We start from the raw sequence: 23,737 nt of genomic DNA, 5'->3' as shown, positions 1-23,737 counted from the left end.
CAATAAGTGACAAATCAGTTTATTGTTTACATTTAAATAAGAATGGGTGGCAATTAAGATGGTATTTGAAAAATATTTTAAAGAACATTACACTCTCAATATCCTTAAAACAAATCATAAGCATTGGCAAGCATACATTTGATAGGAGAGGTTTTTTCACAGTAATTTACTGTGTCTCTCTGTTTGTCGCTCTGTGTTTCTACAAAGAGATTTATCCGCTGACCTATCATTCAGTTTTCAGAGAAGCGGGTGAGCATCATGGAGGATGGTTGAGATAGAAATGATCCAAACCAAATTGTTTCAGAATAACGTCTGCATAAATTACCAGCCTGTAAAACTACAGTACAATTATGTTTTCACCAAACAGGTGAGGTAACGCCTCTGTTAGTTTATTTACAGGAGTGATGGACTTGAGGATGTCATCATCTCTCTACTTGTTTCTCTGTGTTTGAGGATGGTGAAGGTACTGGAGAGAAAGAGCAGGAACTGTCTGCCAATACTTTTGTTTTCTCTGACTGTCACAAATAAATAGTTTATATTTAATCACAAAATATATTTGGGCTCCTGGTGATGTATCTGTGATGATAGAACTTAGACTTAAGAGGATGGACTGCCGGTAGTCTAGTGGTTGGTGCGTTTACCCCATGTACAGAGACTGTGGTCCTCCAAGTGGGCGGCCCGGGTTCAAATCCAGCCTGGGCTCCTTTCCTGCATGTCATTCCCCACTCTCTCTCTCTCCCCTTGATTTCTGACTATTTCCACTGTCCTATCTCTGAATAACGAATAAAGCATGATAATCCCCAAAATAAACCCTTTAAAAAAAGAGGATGGACTGTTAGTAAATGGTAAACTGTTAATGGGCTACAATTACATTATTAAGCACCATTAAATCACTTAAGGCCCTTTTACATCACACATCCAATTTACTCTTTCACTCTCACATTCACACATGAATGTAGTGCCATGCAAAGCCACCAATGAGCCAATCATTCCTTTAGGGGCGATTAGGCTTCAGTATACTTAAGGATACTTAAGCCCCGTTTCCACCAAGCAGTTCAGTTCGGTTCGTCACGGTACGGCACGCAATTTGTGGCGTTTCCACAATCAAAAGTCCGGAAAGGTCCCCAAATTACCGTCCCGTACCATCCTAGTTTTTGCTACCCTTCTGTTGGGGTCCTAAGTCTATCGATCTGACCCTAAAAGCTGGAGCTAAACGCTGCAGTTCGTTGATTGGTTGAAAGAATGCGACAGCAGTAATAAAGGACGGCTGTATTTTTCCTCGCGGCACACAGTCTCGTCTGAAACAAATCTTAATTGTGTTTTCTAACAAAGAACCACAAGCCAATGAGAAATACAAATTGCTGGATGTCTTCCATTGTTGCTCTTTGTTTACTGTGTAGCGTTCTTCTTCGTCAAATTTATTAGTGGGGTATACTGTGTCGCTCTGCTGTGGTGTCACGCTATTACGTAGCTGACGCGGCTATCGGCATCTGGCTTACACGCTGCCTACCAAAAAAAGAGTACGGTAACTACGGTTGGCTGTGGAAACGCAAACAGGATCAGGCTTTACCGAACCAACCTGTACCAAACTGTATTGATCCATACCTGACTGCTCGGTGGAAACGAGGCTTTAGTCTTTACTTTGCCTTGAGATCTAACCCAGACACTGGGAATGTGACCCTCATTGGCTTGTACAACTACCTTAAAACAAGTTATTTTATTTATGTGATATTTGCATAAAAAAGATTTCAGAGACCTGAAATTGCTTAAGTGACACCTAGCAGACAGCAAACAGCACCCACCTTCCACTCAACAAAGCAACAACATCACTTTAATGCTGACTTTAAAAGTCACATATTATACTCCTTTTCAATTACATTAGTTTAAATATGACTCAGAGCTCTCAAAAACATGACTTTGAAGTTTTATTTTATTAAAAATCCACTCTGATCCTGTATTTGAGTATGCATATAAACCCCTCTACTTCAGCCCTTCTCAGAACAGGCTGTTCCTGTGAGCTGTGTCTGATCAAGCCCCTCACTGGAAGGGGATGTGGCTTGTGCTTTCTTTCACCATGCCCTGTTGTTTACAGAAGAAAGGGGGACTCAGAGGACAGAACAAACACCTAGTTGTGGGAGTGTCACCCATCTGGGGGAGGGGTTACTGCCTTTTCTGATGTCATGAAGGGAAAATCTCCAAACCTCGCCTGTTTGAACACACATTTATTGAAAAGTGGAGCAGGCAAAAGACGGAGAGGATGGAGCTTTCTGATAACTGGAGGTTTTGTAGAGAGACTAGGGACACAGATTAGTGTTAGATCCAACCTTCACAACCTTAGGCCCTGAGTCTCTAGCTAGACTTTTCTACTCTGTCGTCCCCCCGCTGATGGAACAAATTACCAAGTTTCATTCAATATGCAGAGTCCCTTTTAGTTTGCACCTTTAAGAAAAAGTTAAAGACCCAGCTTTTTCATGAACACCTACACACTTAATGATATTGATGACTATGATGATGATGAGCATCTAGGATGGGTCTGATGCTGATCAGAACTCTCAAGAGCAGCTGTCGATGTTGTGATTGATGATGATATATAAACTTTTACTTTAAAAAAAAGTGCCTCTGTGTGCTGCCTGACAGCACCTGTGGCTGATCGCACTCAAAGCTGTTTGTTTGCACGTACTGACGTTATTTCCTCCCTTTATTGATCGTTGCTTGTGTTGTACTTACTCTCTGATGTACCTCACTTTGGACCAAAGCGACTTTATCTCAAGTATAGGACAAGTGATTAACAGAGCAGCTATTGGTGTAGCAGATATGACGTGTTTCAATTTCAATTTAACTGAAAAAATGATAACAAGGTGTTTGTCAAAGTCCATTATTCCATCTCTGAGATCCATCCAAAAAAATATATGTTGTTCTTTGGACTGCATAAAAAGAGAAAAATAACCTTTACATCATGCAGGCATTCACTTGCAAATGAGCATAGAGATGTGATATCCACTCCAAAAGAAAAACTTCCTCCCTCTTGTCTACCCACAACAAATTACCGCTGCCCGTGCTGCCCTTCCCATCTGCTTCTCTGTGTGTGCGTTTGCATTTCTTCTTCCCTCTCGCTTTGTTTACACTGTGAGTTAATGAGACATTAGATGTAGCCAAACCTATTCATCTCAATCCCATTGTTCAAACCTCGGCCAATTGAAGACGGTACATCAGAGCTGCCAAGAACTCAGATGACACCTGCTCACCTGCATTGGAACACTCCATGCAAAGGCATAACAGGAGGTAGAGGGAGGACAACAAGGAGGCTGATTTAAATCAAGAATGAAAGGAAAAAAAAAAGGAGCACATTGAGGGTGGTTGTTGGCTTCAATTTCTGTGAATTAGAATCCCCCTCGACGGCTCTTCCGTCTCTCTTCTCTCCCCCACGCGCACATGATGCAGCAAAAGTGTTCATCATGCCAAGGGGAGGACAAGAACAAACGATAAACTCTGTTCTCTTTCTCTGGCACATTGAGTGAGAATGGCAGCCTGTCAGATAAGGAGGAGGGGAGGTGGAGGTGGGCAAAAGATGGGGAAGGCGAGAGGAGCAAAAAATGTCGATAAGACAGCGAGTGAAGGAGATGATGATGAGGGAATACGAAGAAACAGAAAAAGGAGGAGAAATGAGATGCAGAGGTCATTAAAGACCAGAAGGTGCAGGAGAGGAGGAGATTGGCACATTGCAACAAGATTTAAACAAACTCTGCAATGTGCTGTGTTTATCTTCGCCCGCATTCTCTTGCATTTAAACACTCTTGCTTCCTTTGTTTCTCCTCTCTCTCTTTAAATCCCCGTGTCACACAATGTTGATCTGTCTATCCCCCCCCCCCGCCACACACACACACACACACACACACATCTTTCAGGAGGTTATCAAGACGGGTACATGCTGTTAATTACTGAGCTGTCATTGATCTTTTTAATGCACACAGGAGGATTCAAACCAGAAGGAAGTGTTTGCAGAAATGTGTGTGGGTTCAATTTAAGGTTAGATGTTTAGCTAACATCCCCACAAAACTGACTCTCAGCACCTCAAGAGAAGTTAGAAGTTCAAGTTATTTGTGGAAGAAAATGTTTGTTTTTTGCTATCAAGGAAATAACAGGAGAAAATAACAGAGAGAATCAAAGAAATAGACTGACATCTGGTTGATATCTTTTTCTTGTAATGCAAAGAGCAGCACTTCATTTTATTTCATCGCCTCTGTTTCCTTTACTCACAGCAGTGCTAGGTGATTGGCTGACAATGTGCCTCACAGTCATGATGTAACTCCAGGAAACAGATTTTCCCAGTAGAAGGTCATCTATTTTCTATCATGCACTAAAATGAGGTTTCAGTGCTTCTGCTAGCATGTCAGAAGATCAAATATCGACTCAAAAAAAGGGTGATGTAAGATGAGGCAATGGAGGTGAGTCTCCCTGTGATGTAGTTAAAGTATCAACAAAGGCACTGTAATCAAACCTTGTTTTAAAGCTGAGCAGGGACTAAGATTATACTTGGAGGGTGTGATGTAATGAGCAGTAAAACTTGGGTGGGCTTGATGATCAAGGGCTTAAATGCTTCTGAGGCTATGATACATGGGAAAATGGGTCTCAGTTTTCGTCTCACTCAGACCTGCGACGATTTAGGATTACTGACATGGAGGTTTTTATCCACCATGTGGAATACTTCTACAATTTATGTGCAGGAATTGTTTTTTTTTTTTACCTGTACTGTTTTTTTCTGTGTTTTAATCTTTCTCTTCTATTTTTTTTTTAATCTTCTAGTTGCTTAGAGAGTACAATACTTTTTTTGAATGGAAATTGACCGCATGTTTAGTTTTCAGCTCTAACCTAATCACCACATTATCTGTGTAAGTGGTTTTAATGGGTTAAAAACTAATTCTGGTCATATTTTATCATGGACACATTTCATGAGGAGACTGAGGCCAAGATTGTTTTATTCTACTTGTTTGTACTGCATGTAAAGCAAACGCCTCCTGCAGCTGTGAGTGCTCAATATTGCATTGAATATGTATTAATTCAAAAGTGTGTAAAGTATTCCCATACAGAAACACAAACCACTCCAGTTAGAGTAATGTTTACACCAAAAGAGGCCAGATGGACCTGTGCCGCACTTCGAACTTAAAACACAAACAACTTAAATTACTTTTATGCTGACTGTATGCTGCTTGTTTTACGTTAAGTAAGTTAAATGCACTATTCACATGTGTTTAATTGGATCTGCTGAGGTTTTCAGACACTTGGTCATAGGAGCTTTGAGACTACCTGGCTAAGATCATAAAAAGTAAACAAAGTTGAACTTTTGGAAATTATGAATTATTTTCTCTCACAGATAAATTCAGCAACAGTAACAACCATTTTTGCCTAACTACCTGAGTAGTTAACTTCAAACTTAAAAAGATCATAAAAAGAGAAATTGGTCATATTTGGTCAAAAAATGATATCATAATTTTGTTATTTCATATTGATATAAGAAATTCAGACTTTAAAAAATCCTAACCTGAAAGGAAGATAAAACCACTATTCTGTTCAAACCACTTAAGGCTAAATCCACAGCTCATTCACAGGAACAATTGCTCACACAGGTTATTTTAACATGCTAAATACATTTCACATCCCAATGTTCTTATTTTAAACACAAGTCGCTCCAACGCTACAATTGAGCACCAAGAGAAAAAAAAAGCTTTCACAAATTGGGTTAAAACAAACATGAACCTGTTCTGCAAACAATCTGAAAAGCTTCAGTGTTCTCCACTAGATTGATTCAAAGTTTAAATCACTCTCTCTTTCTTACAGCCATGGACGCTCCCCTGAACCTGACGGCCAGTGAAGTTAATCACCGTAGCGCTCTCATCTCCTGGCAACCGCCAATCGCAGAAATTGACAACTACATGCTCACCTACCAGACAACGGACGGCAGCAGGAAAGTATGTAGCACACAAGAAAACTGCATACTTGTGTTTTCAAGGCTGTCCCTCACACAGACTGTTCAATCTTGTCACTCGATTTTCTTCTTTGTGAAGCATTTTACCTGTGACAAAAAAGTATTTCTAGCTCTAGTCGTTCTGGAAATTATGTTTAGTATCCATGCCAGAGTTGCAATCATGAAAAGAAGATAAACTGTATACTTTTGGTAATCCACACACCTTAAAAAATCATTTAAATCCTCTAGATATTGCATCACGACATATCTCTCAGAGTAGAAAATGTTCCCACTTAAATCAACTTTTTATACAAGAGTTAAAAATGCTCAGGGAAAGAAAGTTCATGCAGAGTAACAACTTTACGACAAATTTATCTTTCAATCGTCTAATCCCTTGCTGCGGAGTGTGTAAGCGGTTGGACACACACACACACTCACAGACTCATACACATACACACAAGGGAGTGAGGCGCTTAAATTGCCTGTCTAATAGAGATATCACTTTAATGTGTCTCAGCAGAGACATTGTTTATTTTGATTAAACTTTTTGATGTGGCTGAGTAATAGTAATAAAGCACATTAGTAAGAGCTGTGTGTGTCGCACCACGCCTGTTAACCAATTCATTGGAACCATTTCCCATGATGCTCTGCAAAAGACTCCTTTTTATTGGCAATTAGGTGTCTACAAAGAAACACACGGTGTCCTCGCCAATGGCTACCGTAGTGGCATGACTTTATAAACGGTCAAGAATCACACACACTCTTACTGAAACATGCTCTCATTTTCTCTCTCTCCTACACACACACACACACACACACACACACACACACACACACACACACACACACACACTGACCTTAAATCTGTGGTACTGCTGAGCGGTTGACCATCAGGTGTCAGTCATGCACAAAGAATGCGGCAGGAACATCTCAGAAGAAGCCAGTGCTTTTGTTTTCATAGCAGACTCCCGACAACGTTGTTTTTATTATTTCAAAATACTGTCAAGCCTTTTCTTCCTAAATCCAAAAGTAATTGTTAGTGGCTGAGAAAACATTACACCAGAAATAATCAAATTTCAACATATAATTGATAGATATTTAACGTTTTGTGTGCCAGTTTCAAGACTCTACAAATTAGCAAGTCAAACTAAAATTCATGTATTTTTCTTCTGCAGCATACATATATGCTTAATTCATAAACATACAGAACACAAATCAATATGTTAAAGAGAGAATTTCATTTGACGTACTGTTTAATTTCATTTTGGTGCACCTACATATCTGATCATGTATCACTCAGTGTCATTTTTTCATCCATTAAAAATGTATCTTCCTGGTTAGTCAAAAAGACACGGTCATACTGACACATCAACCCTTAGTCTGCATGTCACCCCCCCCCCCCCCCCCCCCAACATTCCCATATCTCTTCAGCTGTCATATCTAACAAAGAGTAAGGTTCTTTACCTGCTCTTTGTAAAGTGTCTTCAGATAAAATTTCTTATGAAATGCTATAAATATAGATTGATTGATTGATTGATTGATTGATCTAATGAGCCAAAAATATAACTATATTTAAAGGATAAGATGTGATTGGTTATTTCTTTTCTCATCAACAGCTTTTTACAAAAGATATCAGAACAAAAATACGATAAAACCTCTCTTCAGTATGATCTGAAGTGCGAGCATAAGAAAAAAAAGTTGTCTCTGTGTGGACGTCCTGGTTATGTGACAGAAGCAATCTCCAGGTTTTGATTGTTCTCTTTTTATCTCTATGGCTCAGTGTCTTAACGGCCTCACATACAATGTTTTGGTAAATTTAGCAACTCCATCTACAAGACTTTTAAAGATTTCTTCAGTCTCCAGTTCATTCAGCTCACATTTCACATATTTCATTGTTATTTTTAGCTCCAGGTGAAGCGCAAACGTGCCATTTCTCAGATTACACTCATCTGCCTTAATGATGCAGTTCACAAACATTTTTAATTGCTTGTTTAATGAGTCGAGTTCTGCTGCAGTGAAAATAAGGCATAGTTTATATAACAGTTTGTCAGGTAAAAAGCACATCTTTCCATTTTTATAGAAAATTCATTAAAAAACATGGAACTGTGTCACAAAATAAATGCAATAAAATAAAAATAGTGAAGAAATCCTTCCTTAAAAAACTTTACAAATGTGTCTTTAAATCCAACAACCGTGCTATGACATTATTTTATTTTTATCATGACGTTGTTGATAACATACAATAAGATTCCAGTTAACTGATTGACTAACAGCCCATGTAGAGGTAAAAAGGCTTCAAGATCTTTAGGCCCTGTTGGAACATTTGAAGAAAAAAAACACACATTCATTGTTATTCATCTCAACCTCTTTGACCATGTCCTTTCAGATGTTATTAAAGTATTCGTTTACCGTGGTGAGGTATAGCAACAAGTGTCGTATTTTGAATTCATATCGTTCAACAACAAATGAGTCATACCACTTATGCTCCGAGCAAAAAGCGATCACTGCAGCCAGAGATTGAAGTGGTGCTTGTGAGATTTTTCTCTGGCATTCTCTACTTGACGTCTGGCTCGGCTGAAAATACACGGCAGCATTACCTCCCCTGTAATCTAACTGCATGATTGTGAGCCTTACAGCCTGAGATAATTGACTTTTTTTATTTTTACACAATCGAGCTGTGAGATTAGTTTCCTTATCTGATTAGGGTAACAGTATATAAATGCTTGTGTCACTGCCGGTCATTTTTGTGATAAACATCTCCCCACTCACGCAAGGATAGAAACACATCCACCCAACATCCGACCACTCAACCACACATAGACAATCGATAGTTAAGGAATGTATTCTGCTTGATAAGTCGTTGCTGTTTCACTTGCAATAAAAAAAATCTTATCTTGACCCTGGAAACCTTGAGGGAAACTGTCCGAGACAGAGACACCATTTACCAGCTGCTTCACTGCATAATTCACATGGACACATTGCCTGGAAATGTGTGATCCTTTTTTTCAAAGTGAATGAATATTTCATTTTGACTTGTTCATATTTAATGTGTATCCAAGGCAAACATATACACATGCACACAAGCTTATAAGCAGAGACACACTGTAGACACATTTCTGTACAGCAAGGACTCATTCCTCATCTAGAAACTGATGTCACAGAAAAAACTCTGAAAAAACGGTCGGACGCACTTGGCTCCTTAAGACGGGCTCAATCGAAGAGGATTTGTCAAAAACAGAGGGAAGTTACTGTACTGCGCTGTCAGGACTTCTTCACCAAAAATAGATTTTTCTGTGTTTCCTGATTACTTCTCAGCCTGTCCAATTATAGTCTTTTATCTCCTTCTCTCCATGTAGTTCCCCCTCCTTCCCCTTCACACCACTTCTCTTGCCTTGCTCCTCCTCTCTGTTTGTGTCTTCATGTAAAAACACAGGCAGATAAGCTTGTTCTGCCGCTATGGGAAGAGTAACTTACCTCTTAGTCGGTTGTTTCCGTGTCATACCAAACACCTAGCCCATCCCACATGGGATTACAAGACACCACTGTTCTACTTCTTCAAGAGAAGCAAACAACACCATAAAGTCTCCTTTATGCCTGCAAACAACAAATGTATGTGCAACTATTTGAAACGTAAACTGTGAACTGAAGATGACGGCTAAATGCACAAGTGTTAGCACAATAAAACGTGTTTGTTCCTACTAAATAACTGCCATCTCGCTTACTTTTTTCAATATTTTCTGTTTTTAACATGCGAACGTTGACTTTCCCATTCACTCACATTTCCTCAATCCTTCTCAATAAACCTCACCTCTCTTTGCTGTCACATTTAGAATATTTTCTCACTGACACAAAAACAAAGCTGTCATATATTTCCTGAACAAAAATAGCTGGAGGGTTTTTTTGGTTGTTGCTACGCGTCTTTTCAAACTCAGAAGCTCAGTTCAGTGTATTATTAGTGATTTAGGGAGATTCTATTATAATTTATTTCTACCCCGAGGTTTATACTGAATAAATATTTAAATATTAATTTTATTGAAGGCGTGTTTCTTCATCAAATATCTTGTAACTTGTTGTATGAGCTAATTTGGTCCTGTGTGTGCACTAGGAGCTGATCCTGGATGCAGAGGACACATGGATACGACTGGAGGGACTGGCTGAGACTACAGAGTACACAGTCAAGCTCCAGGCTGCAAGAGGACTGGACACCAGTGCTGTCATGTCCACCACCTTCACTACAGGTAAAGTACACATACGTATATTCAACTTTCTTTTTAATCAATGCATCACATTGCAAATAACAGTCACCATAACACATTAATAGGGTATCCAAAGTCAGGGACACTTTCTGTCTCTCTTCCATTCAGCAGGAGGGAAACTTCCCATTAGGCTGCACCTGCAGTGATGCTGTCTTCAATCCCGCAGCATGTAATCTAATGTCTCACTGTGTAATTAGCTCCCAGATATGTCAGTCAAACGAGGAAAAGGAAGCGTCATGAAACTGCTTATCACCTGGAATTTATGTGAACTTGCCAGAAGCGAATACCAATATCCATCATTTCAACCACGTGGTAATCATAGCAGTACAGGCTGTTTTAATGAGAGCTTTTCAGGATGTCAGTTTAAATTGTCATCTGGGACTGTTCATTTTAGCCATTTGCAGCCAGCAGAACGGACTGTAAACATACAACTGAAGAAGCTTTCACCTAAACATCTGTATGTTCTCTAAAAGACCCTGATTATCATTCTTGTTCTTCTTATTTGTTTTATTATTTGTCATTCAAATAAAGAAATATCTGCTATGATGTCACTGTCATTAAGCGAGTTAAGCAGATTTCTAAGTAATCAGTTGCTTGAGGAAACATCCAACATACACATAGCAACATTAGCATTGTTATATACTTGTGTTTGTGGCCTTCTACAAAATGAAAGGTCAAGAACCTTTTTCTCTGTTTTGGTCCCTACTATATCCAAAGGGAAATGTTTGTCTTTTTAACAGCGGAAACTGCACTTCATCCACTTGTCACTTTGTGCATCTGCCATTTGTTGTGAGTGTTGGAACAGCAGGAAAATTGTAATTAATTTATTAATGTATTGTATTTATTTGATTAGGACAGTGTACATGGATCAACATATCAGTGGGAAGGGTCAATGAAAATATGTTGTAATTAGCTAACTTTCATCTGTGGCAGAATAAGGCAGAATCTTACCAAACATATAACACTTTTTACAATCACAAGACACCTCACAGGACAGTCCACATACATCAGCTCACAAACCTTCTTTTAAACATGATGCTGACATACTGTATGATACGTTACACATTACAGATTCAAATGAAACATGCTGGTAAGAATGCAGGATAAACTCCAGGAGAGATATGTGCAATAAAAGCAAAAGATTGAGCTTAACACATGTGAAAATGTTCCCCTGAGCTCTTGCAGTATTAGTTATTAAATCTCTGTGGGTTCATCACTAAAAGTAACGAGTCTATCTTTACACAAAAGCACACAGACAAAAAAAAATTCACTGCAGCTTTCAAAAAAATCCTTAATGTTGCCAGTTGACAGAAGAGTTCAATCCATGCAGACAACATAAATCTCTGTAACTGAATCCTTTTATATAAAAAGAAGGAGAGAAAAATATCAAATCATACAGTTCCTTTTTTTCTCATGCCTCCTCTGCTTCTCTCCAGGGAGTCGTCTGTTTGCAACACCTCAGAATTGTGCCCAGCACCTGCTGAATGGAGAGAATCTGAGCGGCGTCTACACCATTTATGTCAACAGAGACCCCAGCCAGGGCGTGCAGGTGTACTGTGACATGACCACTGATGAAGGAGGCTGGATCGTGAGTCACCAACCTTCTTTTAATGGCACTTCTGTGAGATGTGCAAATGTAAGAAACTGTGTCCCAGGACTTAAAGAGTGAGTGCTATTTTTCTGACCTGTTAGGTATTCCAGCGTCGACAGAACGGCCTTACGGACTTTTCCAGGAAGTGGAGTGACTATCGGGTCGGATTTGGAAACCTGGAGGATGAATTCTGGCTCGGTAAGACTTTGAGATAATTAATCCAGAGGAAAAAAAAAACGGTCGGTGTAGTTTGAGACGTAGGAACTGCCAAGTCAGTGAAACATGAAATGTAGTAAAAAGCTGCTGAAATTGAATAGTTATAGTTAACCATCATCCAATTAATTCAGCTTCTTATTCCTCATTGTACACAGACGTTTGCCACTACATGACTTATTAACCATTATTACCATTTGTAGGCAAGTAGGTAAGTAAGATAGCTCTTAATTTATTATCAGCACCCACATCATCTTGGTTGGTTAAAAAAGTGCGCTTAAACCCATTGATCTAGTTTCCATCAAAATAACAGGAGCTCGTGTTGTTGAAATACAAATATCCCTCTATCTTGTCAGTAAGGATCTGTTAGGTTCTATGTGGACCTAAAGTTAAACCGATTGACTATATTAGAAGGTTCATAGGAAAGGTCGGGGTGTGTTTGTGCCTCCTCTTCTTGACATTCTGTCGACCGTGTTTCACCTGCATTTCTGGGGCTGCAGGCTGATAGTCAGCTGCATCCTGCCACCAATTTTGTTCAATCTATGTTCCATTTTTTTTTTTTATAAAGCCTGTTGTGCCCTCTTTTATCTAAATGATGACTGAATTGAATTTATAAGGTTCAATCAATAGAGGGTGATAGCTTTCACTTGGTTTCAATTGATACATCTATTTTATGGAGAAGAATGATGTTTCCAATATCGCCAGCAGGCTTTGCAGCCTTTCATGTAAGATTTTTCACTCTGTATATAGTCTCTATAAAGATGAAGAGCCGCGCTTCTTTCTTCTTCTTCTTCTTCTTCTTCTTCTTCTTCTTCTTCTTCTTCTTCTTCTGACTTTGGCTAGTCTCATCAGTCAGCGCTCTGCTTCACAAAGTCTCTCAGATTCATTACTGGATCCTCTGAAAGATCATCTCTCCCTGAAATGACTTGGTAATTGTCTTTAGCGTCTCTGATTCAGAGACAAAACAACAAAAACATCCTCACGCTTTTGATGGACTGCTGAAGACTCCCCTCCCGGAAAAAAAAAAAAAAATCTCATTATTTAACAATAATTATATTCATTAGAAAATGTGCAAATGAGTCCTATTTCTTCATGGGCTTTTTTATGTTATTGTTTTGGTGCAGATGATTAAAGGAAAAATATTACATGAATATTTCATTAAGTGGATCAGGACCTTGAGAAGAATGTTTTTTTCTAAAAACGTTTTTCATTACAGAATTCAAATAACATTTGTGGGGGAGTTTTATTGCATGGCATTATCGTCACATTATAACAGAGGGAGGGCTGTTACTTTGCAGCTGCCACATATTGGATCATAATATAAGATAACTCTGGCCCGCTCTAGTCCATTAGTGTCCAAGCCTTCTGAAAAAGGTGAAACATAAAATAGATTTAGATCCAACCTTCATAAACAGGAACTAACAGTTTAATGCAATGTGCTTAAAAAATGTGCCCGCAATTCACGTTGACACTGTCTGATATGTTGCTTCACCAGTTATTTTAAAGTTTTATTTTGTGCTGTTTTAAAGTTGAATAATAGTGTCAGCTGTTTCAGTTATTTTTGTGCACCACCGCCACCAAGGGGAGTGTGTTCAAAGTTAGCTCTTAACATTGTATCACAACCAGAAAGCTGGTTTGCTGTCTGCTGCTATAAATTAATAATATATTGTTTTGTTGATACAACAAAGACCAGTGGGGAAAACTAAACACAGGAACTAAAGATCAAGAGGCTGTGTAACAACGGTGGAGTGATATCTCTGTAAGTTGACACTCAGCATCATACAGGAGAAAAAATACATCTGTTTTGCAGACTGCACAGTAAAAAGTTGAGACAGTGACAGGATTGTTTTCGCTGACAGACACCTGAAGGCATCATGAAGTTGCATCCTTGCACTCAATTGCTTCATATATCTTCCAGATGTATTATGATCCAACATGATCTGCAGACGCCGGAGCGTATCTGGTTCAATGAGTCCCACATTTCATCTGACCCGTTTCTACTTGTAACCACTTGATTCCACTGACTCAGCAATAATCTGCCTGCTCCCAACACTTCTGGGCTAGTCCATCTCCAGAGGTCTTTCTTTACTTTTTTTTTTTTTTTAGTCTCTCTAAAGATGTACTTTCTGCCCCTTCGTCCTTTTTCTGTCCTACACTGTACTCTGTCCTCTCATAAAAGCTGCTTAATGTAACCTCAGGGTGAGCAGCATCTAAAGCTGCTCTCTGTGCCTGTGAAAGCCTCTCCCTGAATGCCAGATTACTGATATCATGCCAGAAGGGAACACAGTCTCCTCAGAGAGCCACGCAAAATGTCAAGCCTGCTGTATGACACTGACCCGTCTGTTGATCCAGTGGTTTATTTGATTGTAGAAGGGGGACTAAAACGTCATGGTTGTGAGTCAAAGAAGTGAAATCACAAGTGTTACCAATGACATTTACAATGACTCTGTTGGATTCAGGAGTCCCAGTATCAGAAAAGTGGGACAGTATGCTAGTATGTAGAGCACCTATAAACTAAAGCTGCCAGTCTGATTCAGCCATCAGTGATTTCTTTATTAATTGTGCTGTCACTGCTGTGACATGTTAAGTCCCCGGAGAAAAAACAAATTAAAGGGCTGGTTCAGTTTCTTTTAAATGGGGCATTTATATATAGTAAATGTATGGTTATGGTGCAGCTATGGTCCCGAAGGAAAGGGCTGTTTGTATCAAGGTGAAGCAGTGAAAATATTCACAAATCCAGCATATACTTAAGTTAAAATGATGACTTAAGTTACGTGTTGGACTTTGTTAGTAGCTCAAGTGTATGTTTCAATTGACCTCTTCTGAACTTTTACACTGATTAGCTTCTGTGTTTTTTGAGCGCAACTTAAAACAAGGACTATTCCTTCAACATGTGGTCGAATCAAAATCTACAATTTTTTAGATTATTGATGTTTTTGTGTTGTTGTTAGTTTTATTTTTGAGGCTTTCTATCCTGTATTCAATAGGACAGTGGATAGAGTAGTAAACCGGGGAGAAAGAGAGAGAGAGTGGGGAACGACGTGCGGGAAGGGAGCCACACGTCAGACTTGAACCCGGGCCATCCGCTTGGAGGACACATAGGGCACGGCCTAACAGCTACAGCCATCAAGGTTATTAATGCTCAAACTGCAGTATAACACAGTGTTCAGAGGAGGTGACACGAGAGGTGCGCCTCTTCTTTTTCAACCTTTTTTGCTGTTTTTCAAAAGTCAGCGCTTGGCAATGCTAATTTTTCGACAAGGTGAAAAGCCTGATAGAGGTCGAGGGTTTTCAAAGCCAGAAACTATGTGCTCCTTTCAGACAAATGTAAGATGAAAGCACAACCTGTTTATCTGTAAAGGAGTCTAAAAGATGAATAGACAGAAGAGAGTGTGCAGCATTTGAGTCCAAGACAAATTTCCCTCAGGGGACAATAAAGTGTTTATCGTCTTGTATCAGTGTTTCCAGGATGCTAAACGCTGTTGAAAAATTATGATAGAATGCACAAAATGTGTCCAACATGTCTTTATGGACCACACTTTGTGCACAGGCGTGCAGTCGTGCTGGATCAGAAAAGCTCTTCCAGATTTTTACCCTAGAGTTGGAAGAAAACAATCAGTTAAGCTATCTTCCTGAACCCATTAGAAATCTCTGCTGGGTTTTAGGGGCCTATTCCAAACAGTGTTTATAGATACTGTTTTTTTGTGTTATGTCCTGTGACAAAATTTACTGTGTATTTCAACCATTACCAGTGTCCTTAAAAGTGATCATCCTTATAGAAAGTAAATGGTATCATCGTGCAGATGGTCACTGTGGTTTCAGACCAATTGACTTTCACTCCTCTTACGACAGATTAATTCACTTTCACAGCTCCGGGGAGCCATTACAGCAAACATTTAGCTAATCACCCCCTCTAAACACAAAACAGCAATATATTGGATTGTATGGAACCATAAACATTGATATTAAATCCACTCAAACTGAAAAGAAGAGACACTTAACTTGCCGGCAGTAAAGAATATGGAAATGAAGCTTTCATTATTATCTGTTACATTTTGAAAACGGCCGTTTTGATCAGTGCTGGAGGGCGATCTGTTCTCTCCTCTTGCTGACCTCAGCCAGATTTCAGGCTCAACACAATGTCAGTTTGATGATGCAATAACAGAGAGGAGCCACGATGGCTGTGCCCGATATTTGATCATTATCCCATTCCTTCTTTTTTTAATTCCCCCCCCCCCCCCCCCCCCCCCTTGTTTCTGCGGGTGCAAGAGAGGCTGGTGATAAAATGTGACAAGATGGTAATATCAGTATTATAAAAGGACGAGAGTGTAATAGTGTGTCAAAAATGAATTTTTAATCGCTGTGGTTTGGGAATGAGCAGTCTGAGCCCATAAAACAGTGGAACGTAAAAGAACAGTAAAAGATTATGGGTGCAGGATTAATTTCCGATAATGCAGTGATATTATAGAATGGAAATTAGAGTTGACTGAGAGTTAAACACAATTTTATTACCACAATTCCTTTTCCCCCCGTCACCCTAAGTGCCTTTGGGTTGTAACATAGATTCTATCTGCTTTCCATTGACGTTTTACAGCAGACTTAGTTTCCCTGCTTTCCTACTGCTTATCAGCGAAAGACTTCAGGGTTTTTTTATTTTCTGCTTTTTTCCAGGTTAAAAAATGTCTGCATGTGATGCTTCTGTTGGAGCTTTAGCAGAGTTAAGGAGACTCTTTTTTTTTTTTTCCAAATGGGTTCTTGTTGTAATCTGATAGTGAAGGCAGGTCCAATCTCTCAGGTCGGTGTGGGGTCTTATCGCCTGTCAGGGTTCAAACGAGCCTCGTATCTGCTGCCTTGGAGATAGAGAGCAAAAGCCGTATGTCTCAGGAAATATGCAACATGTGGCATTTGCTGGGCGGCTTAGTTACAGTGTCCACTACTCTCGACAGTGTCAATCACACACATCCAAACAACCAGCTGACGCCTGACATACAGTACGTAGTGCTTATCAGTGGTCAAACCTTTAATCTTGAAAGCTTGTGCTTTTAAAATGGTTTGAGTTACCTTTACCTTCTCGCCTCTCGCCTGGATGAGTGGAGACATTAGTCATTATTTTAAAGTTTCTCAATCAACGTTTTCCAAATAAAAACATCCACGTTTAAACTGTATTTCCTTAACAAAATGCAATGTGTGTATTCTGGAAAAAAAGTCTTTTTTTTTTAAGCCTTTATTGTTTACATCCATGTTTACTAGCCTGCACCTTTCTTCTTCTAGCTTCTACATATTGTTTTTTGTATTGATCGATTGAACAGTGTTAAACCATTACTCTAACTAGGGCTTCTTTTTTATTGTCATACCAAAGGCAGTGATTCAAAGTCTTTACATTAACTCGTGCTAAATATTTTCCTCCATTGTAGGGTTTTAAAACTTCACTTGTTAATTGGTCATATTCTCAATGTCACAGAATTGCTTTGATGTTTATTATCACTGGACTGAATTTAGGCTTCTTTGAGATCTGATATGAGCGTAACAATGCCCATAATCAGTCCCAGTGTAATCATTTCATATCGGTATGAGTGTGATTTGAAGCTCCGGCACAAGTTTGATAAAAAATGACACCATTGCTGCTGGTTTCATTTGAAGATTAAAAGTCATTTTCTTACACATCATATGTCACACACATGAAATGACATATCAACAATGTAATCTTGTTTATGTTGTGTCTGCGCAGGTCTGGATAACATCCAGAAAATTGCCACTCAGGGCCGTTATGAGCTGAGGATCGACATGAAGGACGGACAGGAGTCAGTCTACGCCAACTATGACAAGTTCTCCATTGGAGATGCGAGAAACCTTTACAAGCTCAGGATAGGAGAGTACAACGGCACTGCTGGTAAGAGGTTGTTTTTTTTCGTTTTGATTAACATTTTTATTAATAAGCTTTGGCAGGTTCTGTTGTTTGTAGCGATCCAAGTCTGTTTGAACCTAGCCGATAAAAATGATACATTTTTGTTTTATGAATCTTGTTTTATGTCAAAATGCTACTCTGTGTCAGAGACCAACATTTGCACACTCCAGCCTTTAAGCCAAAAAAGCTCTCTCACATCACCTCTATCATTTTTTTTCTCTCGCCTCCTGTTCCCTTCATCTTGTCCTCTCCTTGATGTCGAAAACACTCCTCCACATTACCTCTCTTATCCTTTGCTTTCCATGTATCTCTCAGTCTGTCAACACAACCATATGCCAGAATTACCCATCATTCTCTCATGTTTGTAATTATAATTCTCCCTGCCTAAATAAATTCAGAGAGCCAGCAGCAGGATTTCTCATCTCCATCTCCCTTCCGCCTGCTCGCTCGTTTATGTTTCCCTCATCACGCCGTTATTCACCGCAGCCATATGCCAACACATTACCCTGTAGTCTCTCATCTATAAAGGTTCTCTCTCTTTCTCTGCTCTGATCACAGGCGACTCTCTGAGCTACCACCAAGGCCGGCCCTTTTCCACTAAAGACAGAGACAACGACATAGCCGTCACTAACTGTGCCTTGTCCTACAAAGGAGCCTGGTGGTACAAGAACTGCCACAGGGCCAACCTCAATGGCAAATACGGCGAGTCCAGACACAGTCAGGTCAGTCATGTGATACTTAAGTACTCAAATTGTAAGTTCTGCAAAAGGAAGATTTAGTCTTCCAGAACAACAAAAAGAAACACACTTTTACATCTTGTGGTATTATCTCTATTTGCTAAGAAACATGTTTTACCATTGTGGCAAACTAACTGCCCCAGAACTCCAGACTCACCATGTGTCAGCCTGTGTGTGCTGATTAAATTGAAATAAGAGTCCTCGTAGCTCATTTTGGCCGCAGGTCTCCTGGCCAGGTAGATAGTTTCTGTTTAATTTTTCCGGGTTGTGCGATAATTGGTCTCTGAGATTTCAGCAGCTAATCCAATACCACAGGGCTGAAATCTGTCTGTGGTGCGCATTTGATTAAAAAGTGACATTTTTTGAATGTCTCTTTTCCGAACTCTGTGTCCCTGCATCACCTCACTCAGAACTACTTCATTACTAAAAAATGATTCCAATAAAATCTGCTGATGACTATTCCTGTGTTTTTCACAGTAAAACGAAAACATTTCTGGAAATAATCTTTGCTGTTCAATTTTGTAAATGCAATTTTTTTATCCTTGGGGCACCACAAATGTTCTTAACACCTCCTACTTAATAATTCAGGTTGTGTAAAAATGCTGCACCAAAAAAATTGTTTTCAGGGCCTTTAACGGCTGCTGTTTATTTATTATTACGTTTATTCACAGAAATCACAAACTGATCATGGCAGTGTGATTAAAGGTCAAAATGTCTCATTTCAAATCACTTTTTGGAATTTAATATTGCATGCATTAGTTACAGACAGTCACCTTCATGCTTTTTTCCAGTGATTAGCTTAATGAAGGAGGAAGAAAAATAAACCATAACTGCTCCAACAATCTGCAGGTTTAAATTAAACTCAATCAGTTCCATGTTTGTTAATATGTTGGTAATCGTTACAAAAAGTGATTGATTAGTATTCAAAGTACAGAAATATGTTGCAGGTAAGAGGCCAGATTTGATTCAAAACAGGACAAATAGGAAAAGGAAACACTGGCTGGCATCCTCACGCTGAATTTTAGACTTACTAGGTGAGAGGTGTTGGTGGTGAGTCTGGTCGTTTTGACTAGTGTGTGATGTGGTCTCTCTCCCACTGGAGAGGAAGACAGCGAGGTGTTGTGTGAAGCTGTGATTAGGCTAGACTTCAAAGGCTTCAGAGCATCGCTGCTCCTCTCACCGTGCTCTGCACCTTTCTCTTTGTCGCTCTGTTACATAAAATGAGACCAGGTGGGAGCAGAGATGGGCAGGCAAAGAAGAGACAAGCTGATAGAAATTGCCTTTCTGAGTAAAGCTGCAAATGGAAAGTTTGACTGTGGTTGAGATTAGCTGGGCTGGAGCGAGACTGTAAATTCACTCAGTTCATAATTTCGCTGGCTTTTAAATTAGGAGTTTTGGCACTCCTGCTTCGAAGGCATCTGTTAGCTGAAATTAAAAAAAAACACTTTTCTGAGAAAAAAAAAAGTCCATCTTCAGAACGTCCTCGTATTGAACATTTTCTACATACCTTTTTGTTAGATCTCTTACCTTTCCCGTTGATTGAAGCAGCTTCTGTAAATCACTCTCACTCTCACAGGGTATCAACTGGTACCACTGGAAAGGCCATGAATTCTCTATTCCTTTTGTGGAGATGAAGATGAGGCCGTTCAACTTCCGGAGCATCAGCAGCAAGAGGAGGCGGTCTGCCCCTGTATAAGCAATGGGCCTCCTCCTACAAGGCCAGAGTGGTGGATAAACAGAGTTCAGACGATGTTTAGAGATGATTTCTGCTAACCTCACTGATGGGCTCTCTGAAGTCTTTAGTGAGGCTGTGAAGAAAAAAGGGGGTTATGACAAAAGCTACTAATATTTTATTAATCTTCAGTTGTACAATAATTTTAAAAAAAAGCAATGTTATTAATATTCCATCAACAATCAGAAACTGTCTCACAATGTTTGAGGTAATGGAATAGCAGAGAAACATCATCCAAACTCTGTTTATCTGTGCTCTTCTCCAGCTTTAGCTGTCTTTTCCTGCTGTACTTCTACCCTGATGATAGAGGACACTGTATGTAACTTATTAAATACTTTGAATGACAATGGTTCTATTTGCTGTAAGAAAAAAAAAAAAAGGAAAGGCAAACCAAGAAGCTTTTGTTTTCTTTAAAGTGTAAGATTTGCCTTTCCCTGGGATGCAAGGAAATGTGCTCTAAGATGCCCTAAAGAGTGCGGGAGCTAGCGTTATTTGAGCTGTAACAAAATAACAACTTTTAACAAACGATATACTGTATATGCCCCCACACCCTTAACTGTAAGATATATATATTTTTATAACTGATATTGTGACAAAATTCCATCTATTTAAGTTAATTTGATGCCTTGGTTTTTGAGACGGTATTAGGCTGACCTAATCAAACAAATGATGACAAATACCCGACTTTAAACACTTCATTTGATTTGGAAACAAAACTGAACATCATTCGTAAAGCAGTGCACCAGCAACCGCTTCATTACGTCATATTTTATTTATTTGAACTCCTTTTTGTCTGTGTCACTGATAATCAAAAAGTCCTCTCTGTTAATTATATAAGCAGAATGAAAATTAACATTATCTTTTTTTGGTAGCCACACTGGAACAGTATTTGCACTACGAGCGGGGACGCAGCTACGCTATCTTTTATTTCAATTAAGATGTAGTTCTTTTGGGGCTTTAAATATTCATGTCTTTTACTTTGTTTTCAAGCAAATAAGTTGCACAAAATATCTGTCTTGGCCCTGTTGTGGGTGCTGTGATTGCTTGCAGAGATGGTGCTGTTGATGTGACAAAAATCTGCATAAGAAAGGCTCAGCCTGCTTGTAAAGATGTTCCTCAGTTCTGCCTCTTTTCAGGTTCCTTTAAGATAACTGTGTCACTTGGCACTGTTTTTTGCATTGTGATCACTTAATTCTCTGCAGAAGAGAGCCAGGGGGAGCACGGAGCAGAGTTTGTTCTGGCCTCTTCACGATTGTAGCTGAAATGACCTTAACAACGAAAAGCTGAACAGTCGGTGGAGTGGAGCCAAATGTTTCTTCTGTGCCCTCTGCTTCGCTTTTTAAGCTTCCTGCTGGAACAACAAAATCAGAAAACATGGCAGATAATGTATTCTTTTAGTAATGTGGGCGTAATCTGCAGCATGCCAACAAAACATTACGCTATATTCAGTGTTAACAGCACCAATGCTTTCTGTTGAATAAAACACTGTCCAGTACAATCTTTGATGATCAATGTCACTATCGCTGCAAGCAACATTTGGTCTAATGTATTCAACAATCCAAATATCAACAGCTGGAAATCTTTATGATAATGTTCTCATATTTCTGTCAGATTTTCCAATTCAGTTTTTGTTGAGGCAAACCAGAGCGTCTGGCTTGCATTGTATGACCGTGTATATTTTCATTTGTGTTTCTTTTTTTGTCCCTGTTAGACTTGAAAATGTTGTCACCCCCCTTTATAAACTACTACTAATATACTCATGTAGCTGTAGAGCTGATGATAAAGTGACTTTCAGTGTGTTCCCCCTTTAGACGCCAACTCTCTGTTCCTTTTTAACTGCTGTATTTTTAACCATAGTTTTGTTTTAGGACGGAGGTAGACTACTGCATGTGAATTCATTTTCTGATAGTGAATAAGAAATGTCATCACGATTTGATTTGTGACACTTTTCTTTTCATATCTGGGTAAAAAAGGTGTTGTTGAAAAGTGTTATAGATGAAGATAACTTTGAACCTCAAAGTTTTTTGGGGATCTGCCCCCAAAGGCGAAATAAAATGAAACAACCTAAACTTTAATTTATTACAAACCTTTTCAACAAGTGACCTTTCCCAGGTCTGATTTATGTTTCAGTGTCTAAGTGACTGTTTCAGAGCCTCTCATGCAATCCATCTCCCATAGTGATTTATAGTCAAGTAGGGATTTCTCTGTGTACTTATTTCATTAACGACTTAGACAAAGTTTGCCTCGGTGCATTTTTGTACAAGGAACAGAGGTCACAAAGCTTTGCAGAGAGGGAACAGAATGTTGTTTGTGTTGTGAGGGATTTCTCTGAAAACTGTGAGGTGCTCTTAAAATCTTTCAAGATGAATGCTAATATTTATTTAAAATTCATTTTAACTGTTGTTCCAACCATAATTCATCAGAAGAAGCTTTTTCTTTTAAAATCCCAAAATAACTTTGTTGTTTAATTTGAAATGTTCCTGCTGTTGAAAAGTCTCCTTCCTCTCTTTTATTTCATGTTAACTCTTATTATGTTTTATTGTTGTGTTTGTTCAAAGTTCATTGATTGCTTGACAAACATGACACCCAATAGTTGAATTTTAATCAGAGTAATATAATTCTTCTTTGAGAGCTTTAAGGAAAGCTATCTGAAATTGAGCAGAAGCAAAAGAGGCTGAATTATACTTCATATTAAAAAAACATTTAATGTCACTCAATCTATCATCACGTGGGATTGTTTTCTTAGTTCTAAGAGTTGATAAAGTACTTCTTAATACTGTAGCTGTGACGTGAATGGAGAGATTCAATTAGCATTTTGTTCACTTTGTTTGTTTTTACAGATAAATCTCCATTATGACACCATGAGTCTCAGTCACTGGAACCAATGCTGGTTTCTTTTCATTTATTTACCCTAGAGATTTGTTCCCCTTATTTGATTCATTGCTTTTCATTTTTCAATAACTCTTGATTCTACAGCATTGTAAAAAAAAAAAAAATAAATAAAGAAAAATAGACTCAATAATGACACCATCAAGAGAAAAGGCTTTATTTCCTTGGTTGACTTTTACAAGAGCATTTAGAAATATAACCGCCATGTTTGGTGGTGTTTGTTATTTAAGCCACATACTGTATCTGCATTGATTTGAAATCTTGCCATGGAAATGTAAATGTGGGCAAAAAGTGATCTTGACTGTTTGAAAGCTCGTATATGCTGAAACTTTGCTGTTGGATAACCTTGGATATTACTGTCAAATTTAGCTCTAGTTTGACTTAAACATGTACTATATAGTTCCTTTTTTAATACATTTTCTACATATTAATAAAAGATTCAAATAGTCTGA

The 23,737-nt window shown here is 38.9% G+C and overlaps 1 protein-coding gene across 4 annotated transcripts in view; it reads left to right on the top strand.

Moving 5' to 3' along the window:
• The window catches only part of tnr (tenascin R (restrictin, janusin)), a 161,962-nt gene extending 138,225 nt beyond the window's left edge, over positions 1-23,737 (top strand). For all 4 annotated transcript variants that reach the window (XM_065954041.1, XM_020643727.3, XM_065954040.1 and 1 more), the window contains 7 exons: positions 5,836-5,966; positions 10,068-10,200; positions 11,655-11,806; positions 11,911-12,007; positions 17,751-17,912; positions 18,486-18,649; positions 20,241-23,737. In XM_065954041.1, coding sequence (XP_065810113.1) covers positions 5,836-5,966; positions 10,068-10,200; positions 11,655-11,806; positions 11,911-12,007; positions 17,751-17,912; positions 18,486-18,649; positions 20,241-20,360 — 959 coding nt within the window. In that variant the 3' untranslated portion in view covers positions 20,361-23,737. The remainder of the gene's footprint in view (positions 1-5,835; positions 5,967-10,067; positions 10,201-11,654; positions 11,807-11,910; positions 12,008-17,750; positions 17,913-18,485; positions 18,650-20,240) is intronic.

Source organism: Labrus bergylta, chromosome 4 (genome assembly GCF_963930695.1).
Source record: "Labrus bergylta chromosome 4, fLabBer1.1, whole genome shotgun sequence".
In the NCBI taxonomy this organism is placed as follows: domain Eukaryota; kingdom Metazoa; phylum Chordata; class Actinopteri; order Labriformes; family Labridae; genus Labrus; species Labrus bergylta.
This window is presented reverse-complemented; position numbering and strand designations above follow the sequence as displayed.